Below are 18601 nucleotides of genomic sequence, written 5' to 3' on the forward strand. Positions count from 1 at the left end.
CTTCCGCCCCCCAGCCCCTCCCCCCGGCTCCCCATGGCTGCAGGCCCAGTTACACCCCTGCTCCCCGGCCCCGGCCTCTCCCGCCGCTTGGCACAGGCCCCGGGCCAGAAGCCCGGACACCTGGGTTCTCCCAGCGCCGGGAGGGGCGCGGGGCCTGATGGCTCCACGCAGGGCCGGGTGACACGCGCGGTGCCAGAGCTGTGGAACACGTGTGCGGGACGGGCAGCCCCACCCGCGCGCTCCCCAGCCAGGGCTGCCTGTCCCGCGTGACGTTTCCGAACGCCGGGGCAGGGACCCCGGCAGCCCCAGGGCTGGAAGCCAGCTGGGGCGTGGCGCCCTGGCCAGCGGTGCCAGCCACAGGACCCCAGCCAGCCCGGGACAGTTTTGTGCAACTGCCGACTGAAATCCGGGGCGGTCCCGCAGACGTCTGGCGAACCGAGTTGGGAATCGGGCGAGTCCTGCTTCCAGCTCTGCTGCTGCAAGTGGCAGCTGCGCGTCGTGCCTGAGTTCCCCCTCTACGGAGCCGGCACGGTCATATCCAGCCAACCTACCCAAGTGCTTGGGGAGTTCTGGTGGACTCAGGCAGAGTTATTTGTTATCCCTCGTCTTGGAATAATTAATAATCTCTCCTGGTGGCCGGGTGTCTGAGCTGCCAGAAGACCACAAAGCGTTTTACTGATTTGCTCACAAATCACGCACAGGAGCCCTGCACTCTCCAGAATCCACTTGCTCCCCCGAGCCCCCAGGAATATGGGCGTTTGTTGCTTGAGAGGTGCTAGTTCCCTCTCTCTGAGCCTGTACCAATGCAGGCCTGTTAAGCAGTGACCTGCGTGGGTTGCCATGTGTTGCACAGACCCCATGCGCTGTCTAGAGGGCCCTCTGGGCTCACACTAGGTCTGACAGTTCAAATCAGGAAATAAAAGCTAGAGAACATTATCGTTCCCCGGATCACACCCCGCTTCGCGGCGTGCACGCATACACACACACTCACCCGGCGCCGAGCAGTGCAGCGTGGCTCTGCGGGCAGCTGCCAAGTTATGGATGCCCACGAGAAGGTGGCACTGGATATTTCCACTCGAAACCCACAGGACGACTTTGAACTGCTACAGAGAGTTGGCGGAGGCACCTATGGGGAAGTTTATAAGGTAACAACGTGGATCCACTGTGATGGCTTTCCTGTCGTCCCTGGTCTGTTATCCATCGCAGGGTTTGGGGCACAGCTTCCAGGGCCCCGCACCTAGTCAATAACACGGGTGCTATCAGGCTGAGTGGCTGCAGCGGGCCACAAAATACGATCCGTAGCGTTTTACTGCCCTTGGCGTAAGGCTCCGTGCAGGGCCCTGGAGAATCTGACCCCTGGGGCAGGACCCTGATGGCTATTACCGGGGTGGGGGGAACATGCTATTTGTAATAGTTTCCTTGTGCGCTTCAGGTCCCTGGACTGGCAGGGTGAAAGCTTTGAGCTCAGCGGGGGGAGGAACGAAAAAGATTTAGGGTTTGCACCTGCTAGAATGAAACTGTCGCCATGACAGTGGGCGATCTGGCCCAGTGCATCAGGAGACCGAGGCGGTTTTGCACCCAGCTTAGAGGAGCCAAAGTTGGTTTATTGATTTGTTTGTTCACTTGGTGCAGCTGCTTTTTGCTTTCAGTTATTTGTGGGGGCTGGGAGTATGAGGCAGGCCTGTAAGACCCGCACCCACTCCTGGGCGTGGGATGGAGCAAAGATACACAGGCATGTGAGAGTTTTTTGAAGGAAGTGTCTACACGGGGGAAGGTTGCAGCTGGTAATCCGGAGCGAGTCCACTAATAAGCCAACTCCCCGGCTGGTGTTCATGGGCCCAGGCCCTGCGTTATCTCTTGAGCAGGATGCGGTACACCATGTACTGTGTGGAGTGGGTGTGAAACCCTGCCAGCTGAGTAGGGGACAGTTTGCACCCACTGTCTTTTCGGTCTGCCCCAGAGCCCAGCACGGTGGGACACATCCCAAGGCGGAAGAGAGGTCAGAACCAGGCTCAGCAGCAAGGGGCTTGGTGGAAAGTCTGGCCACATCTGATAGAAAAATGACTGTGGGAGGCAGGAGTCTCAAATATGAAAGTAATTGATTGATGATCCTGTTTGACGTTCCTCCATCACGTGGTCATTTCTGGGGTGGGATGTGGCAGCTGGTTTCCACAAGGGTCCTGCGTGCAACGCTGAAATGCAGACACCTCTGGGGTGGCAAATGGCAGCTGTTTATATAGGGAATGGTCATCTAGTTTAAAAAAATGCAGCCTCCTTGGCAGAGGGCCATGCCCCCAATACATGTGGCCACTGCTCACCCCGCACTGAAATGCAGCCACTTCTGGAGTGAAGCAGGGCTGCTGTGCATGCAGGGATTGCTCAGCTGTTGCTGGCAGAGGTACAGGGAGCCAGCACAGAGCTGCCTATGAAGGCACCTGCCAGGACAATGCTGGGAGGGATGGGAGCAGGGAGAAGGGCAGGATAAATGCAGGGCCCGGAGGGCTGCTGAGCATGGCTGAAGCAAAGCTGGGGGACAGTTAAAGGGGCGGAAGTGGCCTAGGCCCCGAAATGAGCCTGGAGCCCAGGGACACAGTAGGAAGGTCAGTGTACCAGGTGTTAGGAGCACCCAGGCCAGCCTGGGGAGAAAGGGACCTAGGGTTCAGAGTGCTGGGGTTCAGGTAGGACAGGGCGCAGGCGAGCAAGGCCCAGAAGCTGACCAGCAGGTGGGTGGAGGCGGGCGAGCGAGGACAACGGGGACGGGGGGCACCACCCGTGTGACGGCAGCAGGGCCAGAGACGCAGCCGGCCCTGCGGCTTGCGCAAGCACTGCTTCCCAAGCAAGAACGAGCCCTGCTCCCGGCATGCCCTGCAGCTGGGCAGGAGGCTGCAGCTTGCAGTGCCCATGGGCTGGCTGGGATGGGTAGGGGCAGAATGAAGGTCGCCAGGGCAGGGGGAGCTCCCTGCGGAGGCTGGTGCTTGGGTCTCATTCCATGGGCCATCTTCTCAAGCCCCTGTTGGGGCTGTTGTGCCCATGCAGGGGGCGCTTCCTGCTGCTAGCCCCATGGCAGGATCCCACCAGGCACCTTTGCCCTCACAGCCCTAGGTCTGGGCTGGGGTTTGGCTCTCTGGAGCCTGGGTATTTCGGCTGAGACCCCCCCAAGAGCTGTGCCGGTGCCCCTCACTCCTGACCCACAGCCCCTGCCAGCTCAGCCCTGGGCTCTCCCAGCTCAGTCAGTCCCTTCCCAGGCTGGGCTCCCCCTTCCCCACAGCTCTGCTGGTGTCCTGCAGCCCCCCAACCCCTCCTGCGCCTGTACCCGAGGTTCCATTACTACACTGCGCCTTCCTGCAGCCGCCAGACTCCTGCCTTTGAAGGTGCAGGGCCCTGCAGCCTCTGTGAGCAGCCGGCACCCACAGCACAAGCTGCAGCAGCCTGCGGGGAACTCCCCACCACCTTCACTGGCGGTGCAAGTGCTCAGGCGGCTCAGGGCGGTGCTGCGCCCTGGCTCATCCCAGGCCCGCTGAGGGCTTGCGCTGCGTCCTTGGACCCCATTCCTCCCCAGAGCAGGTCGCAGGTCCCGCGGGGCAGGAGAGTTCAGCCAGGCGTGCAGCGAGCTTGCTGGCTGTCAGTGAGTTTGGCCACACGAGTCAGCCCTCGCCTTGGCAGAGAAGCCAGGGAGAGGCTGGGCCACGGACATACATCTGCCTCTGGGCGGGTGCTCGCAGGCTCTCTGCTCGCAGGAGGTGACAGCTGGGGTCAGGCCCTGGGCCATGCTGAGGTGGGGGGTGGCAGATGCCTGGCGTTAGGCTGGGAGGGCAGGGCCCGGACTGAGTGGTGAGGCTGTTGTGGGGTCCCTGGGGGTTCCTGGCAGCTCATAGAGGCATGACCCCTGCGCGGCACACAATGGGGGACCCTGGGCTTCTCTCGTGGGTGCTGGTTCTCTTGCTGCCAGGTGCATCCTGCCCTGCATCTGCAGAGCTGGCAGCTGGCACCGGAGATTTTATTCAACCAGGAGCTTTGACCACCAGCCGCACTGGGGGCTCCCTGTGGCACCCTGGGTGGAGCCGTCACCGCCCAGCGCCTGCCCCAAGACAGAACAAGCCACTGCTGTGTGTGGAAGAGGCAGGAGCGCAGGAGTGGTGGGTCCTGGCCCCAGGGGATCAGGACAGGAGCTGCCCTCCCGCATCTGACACCTGGGACTTCCCTGCAGGAAACCGGGCTGCTCCTCGGAGAGCCAGAGGGCCGAGGAACCCCTCCCCCACTTCCTGCCCACCCTGGTGTGTGCAGAGTGAAAGACACACAGACGCTACATGGGCCATGCACATAGACGCACATGGATGCACACACGCTACATGGGCCATGCACATGTACAGACACACACACTGCACGAACTGTGCACACGCATGGACACACACACACTGCATGAACCGTGCATATGCACGGACACACACACACACTGCATGAACCGTGCACACGCATTGACACACACACTGCATGAACCATGCACGCACAGACACGCACACCTCACGGGTCATGCACATGCCCGGGCACACAAATAACAAGCTGTGGCACCTCAGAGACTAACAAATTCTTCAGGTCATGAGGTCTTGTGGGCAAAACCTGCAATGGCTGTGCCCACACACAAACACACACACACACTGCCTGAGATGTGCACATGCACAGACACACACTGCATGGGCCATGCGCATGTACACACAAACTCACACACTCATGGGCCATGCACGAACACAAACACCTCATCAAATCAAAAAAGCAGTCCAGTCCACTTTAAAGACTAAAAAAATAATTTATTAGGTGATGAGCTTTCATGGGACAGACCCACTTCTTCAGACCAGAGCCACACCAGACCAGACTCGATATTTAAGGCACAGAGAACCAAAAATAGTTCCTGAGGTAGACAAGTCAGAAAAATATTATCAAGGTGAGCGAATCAGAGAGCAGAGGGGCAGAAGAGGGGAAGGGGAGAGTCAAGAATTAGATAGAGCCAAGTATGCAAAAAAGCCGCTATAATGAGAGAGAAAATTCCTAATTCCCATCCCGGTTCAAAGCCCGTGTTAATGTGTCGAATTTGAATATAAAGGAGAGTTCCACAGCCTCTCTTTGCAAAGTGTTGTGAAAATTCCCCTGCAGTAAAACATAGACTTCCAGGTCATTAGCAGAATGGCCCACTGCATTAAAGTGCACGGCTCTCTCTGTCACTAAACAAACACACGCTTCATGCACCTGCCCACGCCTACAGACACACTGTGTGGGCCGCACACACAGAGGCACACAGACACACACCCTGATGGGCTGTGCACACGCGCTGTCGTGCACAGGCAGCCTGGGCAGTGCATAGGCACACACTTCATGGGACACACACACACACACACATACACTGTGTGAGCCGCGCACACACACACACCTACAGACCCACTGTGTGGGGAACACACCACGCGGCCCAGGGACATCTTACAGAAGAACAGATCACTCTGGGCACGGGCTTTCTCCAGGGCATGACATGGAGCTGGGAGCAAAGCTGGGAGCGTGGCATCGCTACAGAGCAGTGCTGGGGGGCCAAGCCGTCGGCCGGGGCCCTCTTCTAGCTGCTGAAGGGGTGGTGAGATGTTTTGTAGTGAGTTCACCACTCCCAGGTCCTGTTCAGAGCCAGTCTGAGGGGGTCCAGTTTGCATCTGACCGCCAGCTCTGCAATGTGTTTCTCAATATGGCAACGTTCAGGTCGGCCCCAGTGTGGCCAGGGAGGCCGAGGTGCTGTCCTGCTGGGCTTGGTACGGTGCAGCTCTGGGGGGCTGATTTGTGTCCCCTTAGTCTTCAGAGCAGAGGGGTGGGTCCAGTTTGTCCTGTGTACACGGCAGAGGGGCACAGCTGGCAGCTGCTGGCATGTATCACGTCAGCAGAGGGGCAGGTGAACGAGCCCCCGATGGTGTGGCTGATGTGGTGAGGCCCTGCGACCGCCGGTGTCCCTAGGATGGGGGTGCTGGCCAAGCTGGCAGTGGGGGTTGTTGTAGGTGTCGGTTCTGGGGTTAGTGTTTCTGTTGCGGGGTGCATAGTTGGTGGTATTTGTTGCGTTTGCGGTCGTAGGCGAGGACTGGCCGGCCTCCCGAGACCTGTGAGAGCGAGGGATCATCATCGAGGAGAAGTTGTAGGTACTCGATGATGTGTCGGGGAGGTTTTAACCGGGGGGCTGCAGCTAATGGCCAGTGACCCGCTGCTGCTGTCTTGGTTGGGTCTGTCTGTAGTCAGTGACATCTGGGTACACGCCACAATCTCCCCCCGCACCCACACACACACTGTAAGCTGTGTGCACATACAGACACACACACACAGCATGATTCATGAACACACACAGAGACAGACGCACACAGCATGTGCTGCGCATACACACAGATACACTCACTGCGTGGGCTGTGCACGCACACAGGCAGACACACACACACACTGCATGGGCCATGAACAGACAGACAGGCACACATACACTGCATGGGCCGTGCTCATACACAGACACACACACACAGCATGGGCTGTGTGCACACAGGCCTACAGACATACACACACTGCATGGGCTGTGTGCATACACACAAACACAGCATGCAGCATGCACACACAGACACACACTCATTGCATGGGCCATGCACACAGAGACAAAGACACAGACTGCATAGGCCAGGCACACAGACATTACACACGGCATGCACCATGCACACACACACGCACACACACACACACTGCATGGGCCGTGCAGACAGACAGATGAACACAGACTGTATGGGCCGTACGCGCGCGTGCGCACACACACACACTGCATGGGCCATGCACACAGAGGCAGACATACAGACAGTCTGCCTGGGCTGTGCACGCACACGGACATACACACACACACTGCATGGGCTGTGCAGACAGACAGACAGACAGATGAACACAGACTGCATGGGCTGTACGCGTGCGTGCGCGCACACACACACACACACACACACACACACTGCATGGGCCGTGCAGACAGACAGACAGACAGACAGATGAACACAGACTGCATGGGCCGTACGCGTGCGTGCGCGCACACACACACACACACACACACACTGCATGGGCCGTGCAGACAGACAGACAGACAGATGAACACAGACTGCATGGGCCGTACGCGCGCGTGCGCACACACACACACTGCATGGGCCGTGCAGACAGACAGATGAACACAGACTGCATGGGCCATATGCGCGCGTGCGCACACACACACACACACACACACTCTGCATGGGCTGTGCAGACAGACAGACAGACAGACAGATGAACACAGACTGCATGGGCCATGCACACACACACCGCATTGGCCTTGCACGCGTATGCACACACGCATATGCACAGACACTGGATCGGACACGGATGTACATGCCGACTGCCTGAGCTGAATACAAACACGGACACACGGCCATACCTACAGCCACATGCACCCACTGCATGGGCCAGACACCCTTCCCCCCCGTGGGCCCTGAGCCCTCCCCCAGCAGGCAGGGTGCTTGCAGCGTGCAGACACCCTCACACGCCTGCAGAGCACTTCCCCTGCGGCTGTCTCGACACACCCCCAGACACACACAACCAGGCAGAGGCACACACGGGAGCCAGCAGCCAATGCTGACAGCCACATGTGCGTTCACAGCCAGAAGCCAGGAGAGGTGTGAGCACACCCCCAGCCCCCACTGGTTCCCACGCTTCCCCTCACACCCGTGCTCACTCGTGCGCTCCCGATTCACACCTTCAGGGAGGCCGGGCCAGCACCTCCCAGCCACAGAGGTCCCTGGCCATTGTGATAAGGGCCAGGCGTAAGCAGGGCCAGCAGCTGTTTTCTGCCTGGTTTTTGATCAGAGCAAACTTGGTGCTCCCCAGGGTCTGTCTTGGGACTGCATGACCCCTTGGGGTGCCGCCCACCCAGCCACGCTGGCTGGTCTCCAGGCAGTGTCCCTGCTGCCGAAGAATCAGGAGATGCCAATGCTGAATTCTTTTCCTTCTCTAGCCATGTGGAGGTAGGCTGGCCACATGCTTGGGACTCAGGTGAATTCCCTGCTCTGCCACAGGCACCCTCAGACGCCCTGGGGAAGTCACTTAGCCACTCCATGCCTCAGTTTCCCCATCTGCCCTGCAGAGATAACACCCCTACCTCATGGGGGCTTCTGAGGGTGAGCACATGGGCATCACAGTCCTAGTGGCTGTAGAATTGCCGTGGCTGGGTGTGGTGTGTGCCCCCCAACACACCAGTCACTGCAGACAGACTCCCTTGGGCCTCTCTGGCTGCTGTGTCTGCCTGTTGCATCTTCTGTTGTCCCCAGGCCTGGCTGACCTGTGAACGTCTGCTGGGCAGAACCAGGTCATGTGGAGGTGGGGAGAGCTCTCCCAGCCCAAGCCAGAAAGGGGATGTGGCTGTACTGGACAAAGGGTGGTGACAGCCTGGCAGAGGCCAGGGCTGTGCTATGCCGTTCTGCAGGCACAGTTCTGCCATGGGGGTGGCCCCATGTATAGTTACAGAGTTTGTTGTGTCTATTAGGTGCTAGGTGCTGTACATTTGTTATTGCTTTTTGGTGTATTACAGTCCTACTTAGAGAGCCCATCCCAGGCCCCCATCCCACTAGGTGCTTATGTACCAACTCTAGATGCCGAAGATGACGGTGAAGGAGAAGTTCTACACCCAACTGGACACAGTCCTGGAAGACATCCCCAGAGAGGCCACAATTATTCTCTTGGGGCATTTCAGTGCCAGGGTGGGAAGCGACGCAGTGTCTGGCGGACTACCATTGGGAAAGAAGGAGCCGGCAACAGCATCTCCAGTGGAGTGATCCTCCTTCTGAAATGTGCAGAACAGGAGCTCATCATCACGAACACCCTCTTCTGGCAGCCAAACAAATGGAAGACCTCATGGCAGCATCCTCCAGTGAAGCACTGGCACCTCATAGACTATATTATTGTCCGTGCTCAGGATTGGCGTGATGTCCTTCTCCCACGTGCAGCGACTAGTGCTGATGGCTGCTGGGCCGTTGCCCGCCTAATTCGATCCACAACGACAGTTAGGATTGTCACCAAACGTAGAAGTCAGAGGAAAGAGATCCAACGAAAGATCAGTGTACAAGGCAGATGAAGTGACTTCCCGCTAGCGCTCCGAAGGCAGGTGCCGACCGTGCACCCTGAAGAGGAGGAAGAACACTGGTGTCGATTGAAAAATGCCGTCGGAGCTTGTGGAGAAACCACTGGCTACCAGAGCAGGAAGCACCCGGCCTGGTTTGAAGAGAAGGATGAAGAAATTGAATGCCGGACTGAGGCGAAAAGGAAAGCCTTCAGGGCCTGGCAAAACAACATCAACTGCACAGCGACGAGAGAAGCGCATGCCAAAGCCAAGGCAGAAGTCCAGTGTAAACCAAGGACTCTGAAAACCCAGTGGTGAACTGAGAAGTTGCGAGACTGCCAGCATTTCGCAGATGTCAACAATACAAGAGGTTTCCTCAGTGCTACCAAAGCTGTCTGTGGACCAAGAAAACATGGAATAGTCACCTGAGATCAAATGATGGAACCCAACCCTTGAAAGATAACGAAGCCATAGCTTCTCGCTGGAGGGAGCACTATAACGAGCTTTTGAACTGACCCTCCACTGTGTTCCTACAATCCCTTGACCAAATCCCCCAGCAACGGGACAATCTTGCAACACTTCCTACCCTGAATGAGGTCCAAGCTGCTATCAAAGCGATGAAGCGTAACAAGGCAATTGGACTAGATGCAGTTTCCACTGAAGTCTTCAAAGAAGGTGGGCCAGAGCTCAACAAACAGCTCCACCTCCTGATTCTCAAGATCTGGGATGGGGCAGATGCGGCGAGTTTTCAGAGATACGCTGATTGTCAGTCTCTTCAAGAAGGGCAGCAGGTTGGACCGTGGAAACTATTGTGGCATCTCCCTCCTGGCAATGGCAAGGAAAATCTTAGCTTGAATCCTCGTGAACCAACTCCCTCCGCTCTCAGAAGAAATTCACCCAGAATCCCAGTGTGGCTTCCGACCATTCCCAGCAACTGCAAGAAAAATGTCATGAACAAAACCAAGCCTTATATGTGAGTTTCATCAACCTGACCAAAGCATTCGACTCAGTCAGTCATAGCGCCCTGTGGACCATCCTCTCGAAGATCGGCTTCCCCCCCAAAATTTATTAGCATCTTAAGGTTGTTTCTTGGCAATAGGGCTGCCACAGTATAGAGCAACAACGAATTCCAAAGTGACTCCTTTGTGGCCAAAACAGGAGTTAAATAAGGTTGTGTCATTGCCCCATTGCTGTTCTGCATCTTCAACACCATGGCCCTTCACCTTCCAGATGATGTGAAGATTGTCTACGGAATAAACAGGAAGCTTTTGAATTTCAGGAGACTGAATGTTAAAAGCAAGACCTCCACAACTCGACCATGGAGCTCCAGTACACAGAGGACAACATAGTTGCTGCTCTCTCTCCCGCAGCCCTTCAGACCATCTTAAGTGCCTTTGCTGAAGTGTGCAAGAATCTCGGCCTCACACTGAACATGAAAAAGACCAGGGTGTTCCACCAGCCCTCGCCGATGGGACAATTTCACGTACCTTCTATTGAAGGCAGTGGAGAACTGTTGGAAAATGTGGAGCACTTCCCCTACCCTGGAAGTCACCTTTCCGCGAAAGTTGACATCGATGTGGAAATCCAGCGTTGTCTGAGCCACGCAAGCTCTGTTTTCGCCTGCCTGATACAAAGGGACTTCGAGAACTGGGACATCTACCCCAACACAAAGCTCCTTGTACATCATGCAGTGGTTGTTCCAGTGCTACTATATGCATGTGATGCCTGGACAACATACAAGTGTCATTTGAAGGCACTTGAACAATAGCATCAACGCTGCCTCATCATCATCATCATCAATAACCAGGGGCTCAGCGCCCGTTAGTGTCTGACACCTCTCTCACTATTTCCTTCCACCTTTCCCTGTCCAGTGCAGAGTGGCTTAGTTTCTGTAGACTAGCTCTGCACCAATCTACTACATCATCTACCCATTCTCTGCGGGGTCTGCCTCTCCTATTCGAACCAGCCATTATGCCGAATACCAGGGTCTTGATTTTTTGTTCATCGTTCATTTTGCAAATATGTCCAAATAGTTGTAGCTTCCATTTTATAACCTTCTGCAGCAGGTTCTCTTTTGGCTGTTATCTTCCTATATAATTCCTCATTGGTGACCTTCTGCATCCATCCTACTCTCAGAATCCTTCATCCAGGCTTGGGACTGGCATGGAGAACGCTGCCTCAGGAGAATCCTAAATAGCCCTTGGGAGGACAGGTGCATGAACACCAGCGTCTTGGAAGAGTGGAACATGACCAGCATTGAAGCCCTTATCATTCATCAACAACTTGGTTGGACTGGTCACGTGGTTCGGATGTCTGATCAGAGCCTCCCAAAACAGATTCTGTTTTCCTAGTTGGAGGAAGGACAGAGGAGCGTTGGGGGCCGGAGGAAGGACGTGCGCGCGCACACACACACACACACACACACACACACACAAAAGTGCCGCGTCGGTGTTGACACTCGGGAGGACCTTGCCCAGGACCAGCCCCAGGGGAGAGTGGTAATCTGTGCGGGGTGGTGCAATTTGAGAGATCCCACCACAGTGCAGACGAGGAAGGAGGACGAAGCAGAAAAAGGTGAAAAACTGCCCTGTGCCCCTCCAACAGCGACCAGCACCTCCCCCATCTGTGATAAGATCTGCAGCTCCAGAATTGGGCTGATCTGCCATCAACAGACTCAGAAATAGGAGGGTGGCCTGAAGACATCCTACTCACTATCGAGTGACCTCTGAGAGAGGTGTATGGTGGTAGAGCCTGAGAGCCCCAGATGTGGACCAGCATTGCTGTGCTCGGGGCTGTACATTTGTATGCTGTTTGGTGTATTATGGTGTTGCGTTCAGGCAACACGCCCAGCCATGACCCGGGCTTGCCTTCCGCTAGGAGCTACATGAACACAGAACCGAAAGGAACCATCCAGTCGAAGGCAAGAGACCCCCGGTGGAGGCAGACGCAGGGCAGGGGAGGGAGCACAAGGGAGTGGAGAACAGCTGATTTTTCTGGGAGGTGTGGGGGCGGGGTGCAATAAAGTCTGTGGGCACCGACCGCAGTTTTGCTGCTCTGTGCTGTGCTCTGTGGGTGGCCGTGGCAGGCAGAGCTGCATCTGCGCTGGGCCAGCCTGGGTGCAGCCCGTCCTAGGCTGGGAGAACTGTGTCCGCACTGGGAGTGCTTGGCCAGCCCAGGCTACAGCCCGCCCTGCCCCGGCGTGGGGGATGTTGGTGCAGCGCTGGACAGGTCTAGCTCCCCGGGTGTCAGCCCTGTTACCAGCTGCCCTGGGGAGCCAGGGAGATAAAGCCCCATGGTGTTCTAGTGTGCATGGCCCTGGGTCTTGCCAGGCTGGAGCATGGGTGCTGGGCATGTGCGGCGCCTGGCAGGATGGGGCCCCGGCCCTGTCCCACGGCGCTCCCTACCAGGACCCAGGCTTGGAGCTCTCGCATGGCTGGGTGGGGAGCAGGCGCCGGCGTGTGGGCGCCCCAGGGTGGGAGGGGCAGTGAAGAGCTGAGAACCGTCGCCTCGTTCCGCCTGTGGGCCGTGGGCTGGGCTGGCTGCTGAGCCCGGGGCCGGGGATCTGGGACCGGGGCCGATCCCCCCCAGCCCTTGTCCCCCTAATAGAAAGCAGAAATGGGGAGCTGTTTGCTGCGAGGGGGTGGCAATCGGGGGGGGGCAGTGCCCAGGCCTTGCTGGGGGGGGGGGGAGGCGGGGGGGAGCAGCGTGGTCAGGATCAGGCCCCCGGGGAGATTCCCTGCTTCTGGTGCACTCTGCTGGCAGACATGGGGCTCCTGCCTGGCAGCGTGTCCAGAAATGCGCCTGCCTCTGTCTGTGTGAGCGCAGCACTGGGGTTCACTCCCCTCGGGCTCCCGCCCCATCGTTGGGGGCTGTGTGTGCATGGGGTGATCGCATGCACCCCCCCCAGGCTCCCGCCCCATTGATAGGGGCTGCGTGTGCATGGGGTGATCGCATGCACCCCCCAGGCTCCCGCCCCAGTGATGGGGGCTCACACATAACGGTGCTCTACCGGTGGTGGGAGCCGAAGGCCTCGCCTGCCTCTGTAAGCGCTGGGTTTTGAGTCATGCCTGTGCAGTGGTTCCCAGCAGAGCAGCCGGGACTGGGAGGCTGTGTGAACAGCTGCTGGAGGGCCAAGGAAGCTGCGTGGCACCCGAAGGGCTCAGCCTAGGGTGCCCACCTCCCACAGGCACTGGAAACAGTGTGTGGGGAGGGGTCACATCAGACCCCTCCCAGGCTGGCTCCACACGGGCAGCGGCCGAATCTGAGCAAGTCGCCTCAGGACCCCTCCCTGTCCCACCCACCCGCTAGTGCAGGAGCCTGTGGGCTAAGGGGGGCAGGGGAGACTCAATCCCCATGCCAAGGGGGACATGGCCCAGTACTTGGCCACCATTGCTGCACGAGGCCTGCGTGAGGCCCGAGGATGGGACAGGGTCTTGGGTTTGCTTTGGCCCCCTGTACCATGTTGGGGGCTGCTGGACTCAGCCCTGTCTCCTGAGGGAGCCAAAGGATTCTCTTCTGCTGCTGCCTCTATTTCTTGTTCTGCTGGGGAAACTGAGGCACAGACCAAGGCAGGGACTCATGCAAGGCTGAGCTGGTAATGGAACCCAGGAGTCCTGACTCCCAGATTCCCCCACCAAGATCCCACTCCCGCCCACAGCCGGGATAGATCCCAGGAGTCCTGACTCTCAGCTTAAGACTTTACTCCTTCCCCCAAATCAGGGGTCAAAGCCAGCCCCCCTCCGCCACCCCCAGCTCCCTGGTCTAACCTTGAGACCCCTCTCATTCCCTGGAGCCCTGGAGCCGGCCTGTAGTTCCCTCCTAAATGAAATTAAATGCACAACTTTGTCTGCAGCAGCAGGGGAAAGATAGGTGGTTGCGATTTTCTTACCGACAGAATGGTATCAGCAGTGGTGTGAGCTCCGAACTGTAAGTGCAATCCTTCCCGTGCGAGGAGGCAGGGGAGGCGCTCTCTCGCTGGGTATCAGTAGTTAGGCTCCTGTCGTCCTGTGCACCAGCCCGTAACAGTGCTGCCAAATAAATCAGCACATTTGTCTTTTGTATGGATTTCCTGACAGGCACATCCTACGGCACAGCACAAACTCCGCCCCCTCTTCTGGGAGCCGGGGGGAAAGGCGATTGTCCCATTTCACAGATGGGGAAAACTGAGGTGCACTGCGATGATGTGACCTGCCCCAGCTGCTGCGGGAACCCATGGTAGAGCCAGGCGTAGAAGCTGGATCCCAGCCCAGGGCTTCAGCCAGACAGCCCATGTTGTGCTGCGCATCCCCCAAAGGGCAGAGTTAAGGTTGTACATGGTCACGTATGATTTGTATGATGATGGCAGTGCCTAGGAGCCCCAGCCATGGACAAGGACTGCTAGGCATGGTGTATTTTCAGTGCTATTAATGTATGGTAACAGTACCTAGGCGCCCCACTCATGGACCAGGCCCCCAGTGCACAAGGCGCTGTACAAAAGGCTGGTCCAGTGACCTAGTAACCTTAACGCTGTAGGGCTATTCTGGAGCATGGTCTGCTCTCTGCTACCTGCGTAGTGCAGCTCCTCCAGAAGGCTCCCAAAGCACTTACTTGGCACACAGTGAGCAGTTCACCCTGCTCTCTGAAATGCGGCCACCTCTGGGATGGAGCACAGGGGCTGTTTATTTTGGGACACTCACCCAGTGCTGAGATGCAGCCACCTCTGGAGTGGAGCGCAGGGGCTGTTTGTGCAGGGAGGGACCCCCTTGCCCTGCACTGCAATGGGGCCATCTTTGGGGTAGGTTGCAGGGCAGGGTTGATGGTGGCACAGGGTGATAGTTCAGGACAGATGCCGGTGTGATGGGCGTTTCCCCTTGACCCTCCTCTCTCTTTGTGCGGCTGCAGGCGAAGAACAAAGGCACCGGGGAGCTGGCTGCCATAAAGATTGTGAAGATGGAGTCAGGTGAGGGAGGGCAGGTGACACCGAGGGAGAGGGGAGAGGTCCCCAGTCAACCGTGGGCTGGGATGTAACCTGCTAGAGCATCCTCTGTCTGTCTGATCCTGTCCCCTGGAGCCCATCTGTCTGCCTGACTCCCTAGAGCTTTGTCAGTCTGTCTGAACCCTGAGAGCCACATTTGCCTGCCTGTCTGTATGACCTCAGATCTCAGCTTGTCTGTCTGTCTGTCTCACCTCAGATCCCAGCTGGTCTGTCTGTGTGTCTGACCCCAGATCCCAGCCTGTCTGTCTGTATGACCCCAGGTCCCTGCTGGCCTGTCTGTCTGACCCCAGATCCCAGCCTGTCTGTCTGTATGACCCCAGGTCCCTGCTGGCCTGTCTGTCTGTCTGACCCCAGATCCCAGCCTGTCTGTCTGTCTGACCCCAGGTCCCTACTGGCCTGTCTGTCTGTCTGTCTGACCCCAGATCCCTACTGGCCTGTCTGTCTGTATGACCCCAGGTCCCTGCTGGCCTGTCTGACCCCAGATCCCAGCCTGTCTGTCTGTCTGACCCCAGATCCCTACTGGCCTGTCTGTCTGTCTGACCCCAGGTCCCTGCTGGCCTGTCTGTCTCTGGTCTCCAGCCCTGCAGGAGCTGAGCCTGACTCCTTTTCAGATCCCTTCTCTGGCCCTGCCAGCTCACCCCCTGGCAGCTCCTGGTGGTGTGGGGCAGAACCCTGGGCCCCTGGGGCCAGGGCTGGCAGGCAGTGAAGGCACCTCCTTCATAGCAGGTGACAAAGGCCCTTGGCAAGGCCAGGGTCAGGGCCTTGGCCCCTCCATCCCTGGCGAGCGGTTGGGGCTACCCCGGTGCACGCACCCCATGAGCCCTGCCCCCTGCACTGCTGCGACGGGGAGCTCCTGGCAGGCAGCAGCTGCAGCTGGCGGGAAGGGGGCTGCCGGCAGGCAAGTTACGGTAACAGCCACCAGCAACATCCTTCCCGGCTTCCTGCCCGCACCCTCCCTGCAGCTGTCACGCTTGGCTCCCCAGCATGGGGCACCAGAGGGAGCCATCCCTGTGCCCCACCGGCCGGGGCACCGAGAGGCCTGGGGTGGAAGGGGCGCTGCCCTCTGCCCTCCTCTGAATGGGGCACCTGTACCTCTGGGGCGAGCGCCCCCTGCCCTGGCACTTTGGAGCACAGGAGTTTTCACCCCGCCCAAGGGCTGCAGGGGAGGATGTTCTCTGGGGGTCACGGCTGTGGAGGGGGATGAATTCAGGGCCCTGCCACAGTCCCAGGGCCCTAGGCATTGGGGTCAGCCCTGACTGAGAGCAGAGCACCACCTAGTGACCCCCGCCCTGCTCCCCGCAGCACAGCGCCCCCTGCTGGGCCCCCGCCCTGCTCCCTGCAGCACAGCGCCCCCCTGCTGGGCCCCCGTCCCGCTCCCCACAGCACAGTGCCCCCTGCTGGGCCCCCACCCTGCTCCCCGCAGCACAGCGCCCCCTGCTGGGCCCCCGTCCCGCTCCCCGCAGCACAGCGCCCCCTGCTGGGCCCCCGTCCCGCTCCCCACAGCACAGCGCCCCCTGCTGGGCCCCCGCTCTGCTCCCCGCAGCACAGCGCCCCCTGCTGGGCCCCCGCTCTGCTCCCCGCAGCCCAGCACCCCCTGCTGGGTCCCCACCCTGCTCCCCACAGCACAGCGCCCCCTGCTAGGCCCCCACCCTGCTCCCCACAGCACAGCGCCCCCTGCTGGGCCCCCGTCCCGCTCCCCGCAGCACAGTGCCCCCTGCTAGGCCCCCACCCTGCTCCCTGCAGCCCAGCACCCCCCTGCTGGGCCCCCACCCTGCTCCCTGCAGCACAGCGCCCCCCTGCTGGGCCCCCGTCCCGCTCCCCACAGCACAGCGCCCCCTGCTGGGCCCCCGCTCTGCTCCCCGCAGCACAGCGCCCCCTGCTGGGCCCCCACCCTGCTCCCTGCAGCACAGCGCCCCCCTGCTGGGCCCCCGTCCCGCTCCCCACAGCACAGCGCCCCCTGCTGGGCCCCCGCTCTGCTCCCCACAGCACAGCGCTCCCTGCTGGGCCCCCACCCTGCTCCCCACAGCACAGCGCCCCCTGCTGGGCCCCCGTCCAGCTCCCCGCAGCACAGCGCTCCCTGCTGGGCCCCCACCCTGCTCCCTGCAGCCCAGCACCCCCTGCTGGGTCCCCACCCTGCTCCCCACAGCACAGCGCCCCCTGCTGGGCCCCCGTTCCACTCCCCGCAGCACAGCGCCCCCTGCTGGGCCCCCACCCTGCTCCCCACAGCACAGCGCCCCCTGCTGGGCCCCCGTCCAGCTCCCTGCAGCACAGCGCTCCCTGCTGGGCCCCCACCCTGCTCCCTGCAGCACAGCACCCCCTGCTAGGCCCCCACCCTGCTCCCCACAGCACAGCGCCCCCTGCTGGGCCCCCGTTCCACTCCCCGCAGCACAGCGCCCCCTGCTGGGCCCCCGTCCCGCTCCCCGCAGCACAGCGCCCCCTGCTGGGCCCCCACCCTGCTCCCTGCAGCCCAGCACCCCCTGCTGGGTCCCCACCCTGCTCCCCACAGCACAGCGCCCCCTGCTGGGCCCCCGTCCCACTCCCCGCAGCACAGCGCCCCCTGCTGGGCCCCCACCCTGCTCCCTGCAGCCCAGCACCCCCTGCTGGGTCCCCACCCTGCTCCCCGCAGCACAGCGCCCCCTGCTGGGCCCCTGTCCCGCTCCCCACAGCACAGCGCCCCCTGCTGGCCCCACTCACACTCTCTACAGCACAGCGCCCCCTGCTGGGCCCCCGTCCCGCTCCCCACAGCACAGCGCCCCCTAGTGCCACACGCCAGTTCTAACAGCAGCTGTCTCTCCCAGACGATGACTGCGCTGCGATCCAGCAGGAGATCCTCATTGTGAAGACCTGCAAGCACCACAATATCGTGGCCTATTACGGGAGCTACATACGGTGAGAGATCCTGCCTGCCCCCCCTGCAGCCGCCCATCCCCCGTCTCTCCCCTGCCCCCCTGCACTTCCTCCCCCTGGCTGATCCCCCTCCGTTGCCGAGGCCCCTGGAGTCAGCAGGGTGGTGCTGGGCTGGGTGCATAGTCCCCCTCTCTGCCCCCAGCCCGTGGCGTGCTGCAGGAGCCCCTTGGCCAGGGCATGAAGGTCCTACTCCCTGTGCTCCTTCCCACAAGGCCCTGCTCCATTAACCCCTCCATCCCCGCTGCCCGGCAGGTTGAACAAGCTGTGGATCTGCATGGAGTTCTGCGGGGCCGGATCTCTGCAGGACATTTATCACGGTAAGGCGGCGCCAGCTGGGCACCATGCCGCACCCGGCAGGGCTGGCATCCCCCGCGCAGGGCGGCAGGAGAACACGCACAGCGAGTGGGGAGCTGGGCGCTGAGCACTGGCCCCTCTCAAAGCTGGGGCACGTGCTCTCTGGGTCATGTGGACAGGGAAGCGAGCCCTGGGTTGCCAGACTCGGGGCTGTGGGGGTGCAGGGCAGGACTGGCTGCTCCAAACGCAGCTCCAAAATGCAGAACCAAAAGTGGCTAAGTTGGCTGCTGTGCCTGTCT

General features: G+C 59.9%; 1 protein-coding gene across 1 annotated transcript in view; it reads left to right on the plus strand.

Moving 5' to 3' along the window:
- The first annotated feature begins 265 nt into the window (after positions 1-265).
- MAP4K1 (mitogen-activated protein kinase kinase kinase kinase 1) overlaps positions 266-18601 on the plus strand; it is a 41925-nt gene continuing 23589 nt past the window's right edge. The window contains exons 1-4 of the mRNA XM_075015973.1: positions 266-1145; positions 15008-15065; positions 17900-17990; positions 18261-18325. Of these exons, the coding sequence (XP_074872074.1) occupies positions 1038-1145; positions 15008-15065; positions 17900-17990; positions 18261-18325 (322 nt within the window). The 5' untranslated portion in view covers positions 266-1037. The remainder of the gene's footprint in view (positions 1146-15007; positions 15066-17899; positions 17991-18260; positions 18326-18601) is intronic.

Source organism: Carettochelys insculpta, chromosome 22 (assembly GCF_033958435.1).
Source record: "Carettochelys insculpta isolate YL-2023 chromosome 22, ASM3395843v1, whole genome shotgun sequence".
In the NCBI taxonomy this organism is placed as follows: domain Eukaryota; kingdom Metazoa; phylum Chordata; order Testudines; family Carettochelyidae; genus Carettochelys; species Carettochelys insculpta.